Source organism: Nothoprocta perdicaria, unplaced genomic scaffold (assembly GCF_003342845.1).
Source record: "Nothoprocta perdicaria isolate Ctin4 unplaced genomic scaffold, notPer1 scaffold_55, whole genome shotgun sequence".
Taxonomy (NCBI): domain Eukaryota; kingdom Metazoa; phylum Chordata; class Aves; order Tinamiformes; family Tinamidae; genus Nothoprocta; species Nothoprocta perdicaria.
Genome location: NW_020455810.1, coordinates 2569837 through 2580083, shown reverse-complemented (window position 1 = coordinate 2580083; position 10247 = coordinate 2569837). Strand labels below are relative to the sequence as shown.

General features: G+C 38.0%; 1 protein-coding gene across 1 annotated transcript in view; it reads right to left on the bottom strand.

Annotated features, from left to right (window-relative positions):
• The window catches only part of CTNND2 (catenin delta 2), a 534119-nt gene that overhangs the window by 27541 nt on the left and 496331 nt on the right, over positions 1-10247 (bottom strand). The window contains exon 18 of the mRNA XM_026048525.1: positions 9889-9973. Within this exon, the coding sequence (XP_025904310.1) occupies positions 9889-9973 (85 nt within the window). The remainder of the gene's footprint in view (positions 1-9888; positions 9974-10247) is intronic.

Sequence of the window (10247 nt, the reverse complement as noted above, 5' to 3'; positions counted from 1 at the left end):
AGATCTTTAAAACCCGCTTGGATGCAGCCCTGTGCCACGTGCTCTAGGTGACCCTGCGTGAGCAGGGGGGTTGGACTCGATGACCTCTGAGGTCCCTTCCAACCTTCGGCATTCTATGATTCTATGATTCTATGATTCTAAATTAGAGAATTAGAAAGCTGAATGGCTTTTATTAAGCTGTATGATTTCTAGTCTTTGTATGATTTCTGTATCCTTAAATATAGATTATTTAGCAATTCAGATAGTAAGGAAGAGAAATGAATAATCATTTTTATCAGAATAGTTTTAGGAGTTTTCAGTATAGTAAATGACAGACTTGGTATTGTTAATTCTAACTAGAATACACTATTACACCAAAGTTTACAACCATACTTTCAGAAGAACCACAGTTTTCTCTAAAAGCACTTTGTAGAGCTAAAAGTAGTAAAAACAAATTCATACTTTCAGTGAAACTTTGCATTTCTACACTTTCCCAGGAAAAAGAGGCTGTAGCTCTTTTACCAGGATAAGCTATCTCACTGATTGAGGGAAGTAAAACAACTTAGAAAAAGCCTAAGTATCATTAAAGAGATTCCTTTCAAAATACCACGTTTCTTTTTCAGAGCCTGAAATGCTGGACATATTTAGGCCATATTTGTATTCTATTAACAGCCCTAAAAAGAGAAGAGGGAACAATGGAGTACTTTCCAGCATTTTCTTCAGAATCCTTTATTAGTTCATATAGAAAATCAAAGAACTGAAAGCAGGGTATTGATATACCAGTTTAATAATTAATCTATGAAACTATGACTGAATTTACATGAACTAGTCAGGTGAAAAAAAACATTTTCAATCTCTGCAGAGGAGCCAGCAGAACTAGAATTATGGTCGAGCACAGCAACATACAGGAAACACCAGCAAACCATGATCAATGTTATGGATCACAGCTAGACCATTTTCCTCTGAAATGAACCTGCCTTGAATACCAGAACACTAAATTTCATCTGACACTTGCATCCTCCCTGTGCTGCTTGCATGTTCTTGGATTAGTGAAAGTTGGACTGGTCTGATTCATTTGCAAAACTGCTAAGTATTCTTCAAACATGTCAGTTCAAGTTTGTTGTGAAAACCGTTGAGTTTCCCAAATGCATCCTAATTTTTCAATTTCTAATCTGGATTGCCTATTCTCTTCACTGCAAATGTGCTTTCACACTGTCTAAACCTAGGTACGCAGATATGAAGAATACAAGTTAACTAAGAATGACAATTAGTTCTGAATACTAGAAATCATGTTTCCTGAATAATTTCTCTGGAAGAAGACTGACAGGAATAAAAATGGTTCATCTCAGTGTATATCAATAAAACATAATGTTTTATTTGTAAGTAAACATATATAAATGCTTATATATTTTATATATATACATAGTTTTTATATATGTTTTTATATATTTATACAAATATGTATCTAAGTTTATATATTAAAACATATAAAAACATATATAAAATGTTTTGTTTATCTTTGTTTCCAAAATATTAATGTTTTAAACTAAGAGTTAAAAGGTCCCAGTCCAGAAGGACGTAAATAATTTTCTCAGGTATGCACTTTTTACTCAACTCATTCCTCTTATTCTGAGATACTGTATTTTTGAGAAGAAAAAAAGAGTCTGTAGATGTGACCTTCCACATATGCATACCCCTTCAGATTCTGGATGCCTCTTTGTATCTCTAGCCTGAAGGATATTTTAGAAACTTCAGTTATACAATTCCCTTCAGAAAGAAGGCTCCAAGTCAAAGATACTGACTGCTGTGCTGTGTTTTGAATTTTCTTTTCTTCAGAGAAGTTCAAAAGGGGGAGGACTTTGGAGACAGACTTTACAGAATTGAAAGATTAAATTGCTGCCTTCTAAATCTCTACTTAGACACCTAAAAATGGGACTTGGGTTTTCAAGTGAAAAACTCCAGTTGTTCCTACATAAGTCTACTGGAGCTCACTATGAGAATCACTATCAATTCTAAGGATCTCTTAGTATCACACAAATGTATGACTCATCCTATACAATTATTTGGAAAAACTTATCTATTATTTATCAGTAATTCCTTTAGCACTTCTTGAAAGTACCATTTTTGGGGTGCAAATGGCATCACAGAATCAGAGAATCACAGAATTGTTGAGGTTGGAAGGGACCTCTAGAGCTCATCCAGTCCAACCCCCTGCTCCAGCAGGGACACCCAGAGCACGGGGCACAGGGCGGCATCCAGGTGGGTTTGGAAGATCTCCAGAGCAGGAGACTCCCCAGCCTCCCTGGGCAGCCTGTGCCAGGGCTCTGTCACCCTCACAGTGAAGAAGTTCTTCTTCACATGGAGATTGAACTGCCTGTCTTTCACATTACACCCCTTGCCCCTTGTCCTGTCACGGGCCACCACTGAGAAGAATTTGATCCCTCCTCCCTACATTCACCCTTCAGGTATTTATACACATTAACCAGATCCTCTCCAGTCATCTCTTCTCCAGGCTAAACAGGCCCAGCTCACTTAATGTTTCCTCATACGAGAGATGCTCAATTCCCTTAATCATCTTTGTCACTCTCCACTGGACCCTCTCTAGAAGCTCCACATCCCTTTTGTACTGGGGAGCCCAGAACTGCACCCAACACTCCAGGTGCGGCCTCACCAGAGCTGAGGAGAGGGGCAGGGTTCCCTCCCTTGCCCTGCTGGCCAAACACTGGTATCACCCTCCTCACACCTCTTACAGATAACTCAGAGGAGCTGCTGCTAAGCCACGGGGCTTGCTACAGTGCTGCATGTTAAAGAGAAGCACTATCAAGCCTTCAAGACACCAGTGGGTGAAGCGGTGCTCGTAAGCAGAGCTCCAGAGATGTTCAAAGATCAGACCTCAACCCATTCATTCAAGTTTATTCCTACAGGAATTCCTGAAGTGACTTTGTTCAGATACTGTGCTTAAAGACAGTGCCATCAGCCACAGGAGTCCTTAGGTTTCCAGCTCTTTCTGGTGTCAGGAACAAATTTTTCATACAAATTACATACGTTGATATGTCCATACATATACACACATACAAATATACAAACAACACATATAATACACACACACACACATTTATGTACCTGCAAAGACACAGGTATATAGCCAAGCAGACATATAGATATTTTTGAGGGTGGGGATTAGTTAGGCTTTAATTTGGCTAGATCAGCACCACTGTTTTTTTTTGGATGCCTTTAAGTATAAAAGTCCCCACCAAAACAGAAGGGCAGGCAAAGTCTGGCTTCAGCTATACCGGCCTGAAATACATGGAAATACCATCAGTTCTGAATCTTTAATTCAGCATAGACTAAATTTTAAGATTTTTGCTATTTAATTAAAATTCAACAGTAAACATGGAAACTGTTTTACAGTGAAAGATATGAAACCCAAACATGACTAAGGGAGTGCTGCACATTAAATGAGCCTTTGAAGACAGTCTTAGCTATATTAAGGGCATAGTGATAAAAATAGGTGGTCTGTTACACACTAAACATGACAAATTATTATTTAAACAAGAAACCAGCAATGAAACACCAGTACATTTTAAAATGTATCTGAAAAGGTTTTTCACGTTTCTTTAGAAAACCCATCTCTGGGATGGCAGATGCAATCAAAAGACAAAGTAAGTTAGATAAGTTTATACTACACAGTGATGCGGCCTACTGCAAACAGTGCTGGAAAAGTTAAATAAAAGTTTAAATTTATTTAAAAAAGTTAAATAAAAGTAAAAAGTTAAAAGTTAAAAAGGATGTCATTCCTTTTTTCACAGAAAAAAAAATCCTAATGATACCTTCCCCTTCTCTGGTACTGAAACCAATGACTATTGCATGAGTAGGTATTAAACTGCATTGCCATAAGACAAAATGTCACAGTTAAAACTCATTTAAAATAACATGGTTTTAGACAAAAAAAGAGAGAGTGAAATAAGAATTTTAAAAAACTCAGAGAGAAAAGTAGGTATTTCTTCAATTTCTTCTATATTGTTTATACAACATTGTTTATTGTTTACATCATTTCTGTACTATTTATATAACTTCTATATTGTTTATGCAATCCATCTCTTCCAGAATTACCTAGGTGACATTTTAAAAAAGCTTAAATTACTCAAATAATTTTCACATTTACTTTATTAATGAATTTAGGAATTTTCACTTAATTCCTAACAAATTCACTAACAAAAAGTAATGTCACACATGAGATGGTAAAATGTTGTGGTTTTTAAAAATCATATTTTTGTTAGCTACAGCTTTAAAGGATTTACCCTAAACTTAAATGATATTTATGTGCGAGTTATTTAAGAGAGATCTCTGATGCCTTCTCTCTTCTAAACAAATTTAGCAGAAAAACAAATTAAACTGGAAGAAAAATTGTAACAACTATGTCCTCTGTTATCAGCAGAAACATACAGATTCACATTATTTCTATGGATTTTATCAGAAATAAAATACATATGCATAAAGGTTTATACATGGATTTATTGCATGCTGTATGCATGCAGCAGATGCTGTTTTGTTCTTACAATAAGGACACCGAGTCACATTTTAATTGGGGGAATCAATAAAAGACTATACTCGGTTAACAAAATGGAATTTTGATACGTAGAACTCAAAAAGGCCTCTTGCACCGTGCCCAGCTGTGTTAATTCTTACTATTGTTAACTGTCTTCTGCAGAAGTCTCCTGGGTATGAATCTACGGATGCATTAAACATAACAATGCAAAACTGATCAGCTGACGGGCAGAATACCTGAGTGTGGGAATAGATTCTGGTTTCCTGGCTCTGGGAGGGAGTGTGCTGAGCGAGCCATGAGCCCGGCTCACGGGTAGGTGACAATCCTCTGTCCTCCACACTGAAGCTTGGGGCCGCCCACTGCCATAAATCAACCAATCAGTCAATCATTAATCAGGCACTCGTATTTTCTTATCATTATATAGAAATGGGCTCTAGACAATGCCTTTTCTATAAAGTCATTCCAGATTTAAATTACAGTGGTGAAGCTACCTTGAATTAATCCATCCTTGTTCTAAAAGGGTGACATTGTCATCTCCCCTTTCATTCAAAAGGCCTTCCCAAATTACAGAAGCAAATTCAGTCCCACTGAAAGTACAGTAAAATATATATGTTCACGAATAATTTGAGCACATGTATAGTTCCATCAAAGTCAAATTATCTTTTTTTTTTTTTTTTTTTTTTTTTTTTTTTTTTTTTTTTTTTTTTTTTTTTTTTTTTTTTTTTTGTGGAACTATTATGTTCCGCATTTGGAATTTAAATCTTTAATGTAGGGCTTAAGTTAGACACAGACATTTGCACTGGATAGATTTGACCTAAAGACGGTATTTGTTTTTAAAGATGTCTGAATAGGCTGGCCAGAAGCAATTCATGTTCTGTGTTCCAAGTCTTCAGGATAGCAAGATATAATTAATATTTCAAAAAGGTGAAAAGGTATATTTTACTTGAGAAAGGACTTCAGATTTTAGAACCACTTAACTGGAACTTTCAAGTTTACTGCTGGTAATTTTCATGGAACATTTAGCAACAAGGGACTTCCCTTCCCACCAAGCCATCAGTTTATTATTCTGAAAGGCACAAGAGAAGAGAGTCCTCTTCTAGATCCTGCCTGGCTTAACAGTTTTTAAGGCCTCTGGCAATTCTAAGTATCTCTTCCTGCCAATGACAGACAAGGCCATCCTTGGAGTCACTGCTTCCCCTTCATTAAAAGCCTGTCCTGCTACTCTCCCTATTGAAGTGGCACCTCACTCACTGAAAGACAACTGCCTTTAATAGCTTCCCCCCTTGCAAGTAATTGCTTGTGGTTTTATTCATATGGTAGGTGAATAGGACAAACATGCCTATTATTCCATGCAGAACACAAACCTATGTGAGTAAACAGAAAAAAAAAAAAAAAAAAAAAGAAAGAAAGATTTCTACAAATTCGTTGTGATTTCTGCTTACATCCTGGCTGTCAGAATAAAGGCAGACATAATGCCAGAACATAAACAGGTATTTTGTTGTAGCCTAAGTGGTTAGGCAAGGCAAGCTAATTCATAGGTAACATATTCTTCCTGATGGTTTCTTTTGCCTTTTAGTACTACATGCACTTCCTGCAAATTGAAGCTTGTTTTCAGCTAATAAATTTTCTTTCTGGTTAGCTTATTTAGGCCCCCCTTTTGCCCATCCCTTTTGCTCAGGGGGTTGATAATATTTGCATATGTGAATTTTCTCCTGCAATTTAACAAGCTGTTTGTGTTGAAGAGCACTTGGTTATATTCATGCATACCAAGAGAGACAGTGTCTAACAGAATGGAAACCTGCCAACAGAAACCTGCTCTCTTACGGTCATGGCCACGTCTTCTAAGGTGTCCCCATATTTTCAGCCAGATAGGGCACCAGAGATTGGAGTGGGATCCAGTGTTACTCAACTCGAGCATAAATGATCCTTTGTTTTATGTGCCTATGAAAATGTAAATCTTATTTGCAGAAAGAAGTAGGAAAATGACATGACATTTAAGTCAGTTTTGAGGGGGATAATATTTCATTTACTGATGAAAAATTGTGATGATCATTTCTTTCTCCCTTGCAAAGCTCTAGTAGTGTTTATAAATTAATCACACTAATCCATTTAAACACTGTTTATGTGAGACTAAACCATGTTTTCCTCTTTAGAGGACAGCAGCATGAATCTTTTGTTTAGAGACTGCTTTGAGAAGCACTGTGAAATGTTCACTTTTTTGAATTTCTCCCTCTCAGTTCTGCCGCACTGATAATTCATGGCTTCTTATCACTCCCTGGCTTCCTGAAATAGTATTACTTAAGATAAAAATTGAGAATCAGCCAACTGGGACAGAAGATCAGAGTAGTAACTTTGCTGTAGAGCAAAAGAAGAGATCCATGACATTTGAGGGAATAGTGATGGATGGCTGACAACTTCAGCTCAAGACTGCATTCATTTTACATCGTTCTGACATGATTTTTTCTTTAATTTTAGCAACTGGAAACATTTATGCTTTTAATCACTTCTTCTTGTTGGACTTTGTGGGCATTGCTCCAAATTAGCCATACCAGAGAGCAAAATTCTCTCTTTTTCCAAAGCACAAGCCTACAGTGCGTGACGAACACCATCACTCACTCACAGATCAGTACGTCGACTTGAACTGTCCTTCTGCGCCTCTTCCCCTTCTGCTCAGTCTGGCAAGCCAGTGTGGCCACTTAAAGCCACCACCCAGCTATTGGTGGGGGATCCCAGAACCTGTTGGGGGAGCGTACTGAGCATGACACAGCTCTGCAAACACTGCAAAAACTGTTTGAAAAGAGACACCAACACTTCTCTAGGAGAAGTGCCACACAGTGTTCCTGCTCCAGCAAGCAAATGATGACAGTAACACAGAAACCTTCAGTTCTCCTTTTCTTTTCAGGATCTTGGGGTTCCCAGGGTGCAGCAGATCGTGGCTTTTAGTCCTCCAGGCACTCCTTGGCTTTTAGGCCTCTCACAGGCATGGCAAGTCATCAAGTGACCCACCACACCGATCCCCAGCTCTGCATGAACTTTCAGTCACGCAATTCATATTCTGCCAGGGATGGCAGACAATGGCAGGGATGGCAAAATTACAAGAGAGCATGAGCCACGTTCTTCTCGTGCAGCCATATATTTGGACTAAATATACTAATCACTATTGTACCAGCAGTAAATGTATTATTTCATTTCACTAATAGAAAGGATAATATGTCTAGCCTTGTCATCTTTCCTACTGTAAAGGAAAGATGATGTCTAGCCTTGTCATCTTTTCTCTACTGTAAACATGCACCTCTAAAACATACCACAGTTCAAACTACTTGGCTACACTGTTCCTCAAATGGTAAAAGTAAGTGCTACTGCTTTGACTGTGATACTGTCATTTGCCTGTGTTACAGTACAAAATTGCACCTCTCTGAATGCCACCGATTCTCTGAAAGTAATTGCATGGGTATTTCAGGATGTATGAAGAAATTGCTGATGGTGATGCAAGTGCAGGATACTGAAAACTGCTGATCTTAATACAGTAGCTGTATGCTCATTCATTTCTACTGACCTAAGTATTTTAATGGGACAAAATAAAGACTGTACTGACAAAGTATATTTATATTACATAATTAGCTGCCTTATTGGCAAAAATGCAAAACTGCAACTTTCCTAATATAAAAGCATGCATTTCCCCATCATTAATGAAAAATAGACACCCAACATAACAATCAACCTACCATTTGCAAATTTAATAAATATTATTGCTTCATAAAGATTGTTGTATGTCTTTTAACAAACATGAGCATCTTAAATTATGTAACTACCTCAACATTTGTGGCCCCAGAACAGATTCTTTCAAGTGTGCAGGTACTGAGAAGCCAAGGATGCCTAACATGGAACAACATTACCAGGCACACTTTGGCAGCTAACAAGGTTCTTTATGCAGCAATATACCCCAAAGCCATACAGAGTATAGATTAGATCATCCATGGAGCAACCCCAGAAACTGCCTTTCCATTCCCTGTACAGATAGCCAAAAGGTTGGAAAGCAGTCAGACATTGCACAAACCTCCAAAAGATTTAGGTGCAACGAAGTTCAGCCATGCACATTAGTCAGACACAGTCACACAGGTATGTCACTGCCTCAGAAAAATAGGCTCCAGCTCAGAGGTGCTCCCAGCTCTTCGTGGGCCCCATCTCCTTACTTGGAATGTCTGTGCCTAATATATCTCTAGGGCTGTTGGGGTGATTGAAGCTACTGGGTGTGAGAAGTGGGGGAGACTCAGCGATAATCTTCCTTATCTGCCAGGCTGACACAAGCAAGAGTGGAAGCACACAAAAGAGCAGCATTTCAAACCAAAGATTAGCCAGAGCCAGCCTGAGATTTATTTGGCACCTACATTTCCCACAACTAAGTTATTTTCTTGTGCTAAATACATATAGCTCAGACTGTCATTTGTGAACTTTTCCTCATTTCATCATCCTTAGGCCTTATTCTTAGTCAGGACTTGAACTCCTGTGCCACATGAAGTCTCAGGTCTATTTGCCGAAGTTACAAACAAACATCTGTTTGATACATGTAAAATTCCATGTAGTAAAAAGATCTTCAAGAACCAAGTCTGCAGACTGATAGTTACATTGCTCTGCAATTGTGTTAGTAAATATTCTGTAGGAATATTCTGTAAGAACTATTTTGATATATTGTCATTTAGTCAGTAGATGTTTAATTTTCAACAACTCCAGGATGTTGTTTCACAGGATCATAATACCGGTACTGCAATTCATATGTAAGAGGGCAGGGGCCTTGTGGGACTGCTATAGTGCTTTCTAGAGACTATGGACTATATGTAGACTATATAGAGTATATCATCCAGCTCTCTGAATGTGAAGCTAACAAGCTTAAAGCCAGCTCCACTTGCACACTGGTCCGAAAGCACCATTCCCTTGGGTAGCCTTGTTGGCAATCCCATGAGGAAATCTGGGAGGTGAAAGGCTGGAAATCTGGTAATATTCTCAGGGAGGATATTAGGATAGGGTGGGGAGGCGGAAATAGGCATGGTAAAGTAGGATAATTTGCACAGGTTTGTTTTGAGAACTGAGGACTTCCCTCTCCAACACTGTCAGGTCCAGGACTTTTTTGTAAGAACTCGTTCAAAAGTCAAATTCACAATTCTTTTAACAGAGCACATTTTATAAGCTTTTTCTGTATTAAAAGTAGAATTGGGAGAAAAAATCCTATAGATCAAAGTATCTGAAATTTTAAAGTAGGTGAATTTCCAGTTCATACAAACACTTGGTCTGAAGCCTCAGTCCCTAAATTTCAGTAACGGGATGAAAAAAGACAAATCTGGAAAAAAAACATCAAGCCTTACCTTCTTGTAGAGACTTCTCAGGTCTCTGTACTGCCACATACTATTGAGGACCTGAGATGCTGCTTTCACCACTTTTGGCGAATGCCTGTTATATACATATATTAAAAAGAGAGAGAGAGAGAAAGAGTGAGAAAGTGACTGTTAAGCACAAGACTCCATTCATCTCAATTTTCAGATGCATTGATTTAAACCCACAATTGAAGTTGTGCTATCAAAGTGCTTTAAGATCTTTTGGTTAGCATCTTGGAGACTAACATGATTTTAAAGATGAATAATGCACATTTTTATATTATTAATTCTTCAGTGAGGGGCAATATGTATGTCCCTCAATACAGGGAGAGCAAGGATTCATGCTGAGA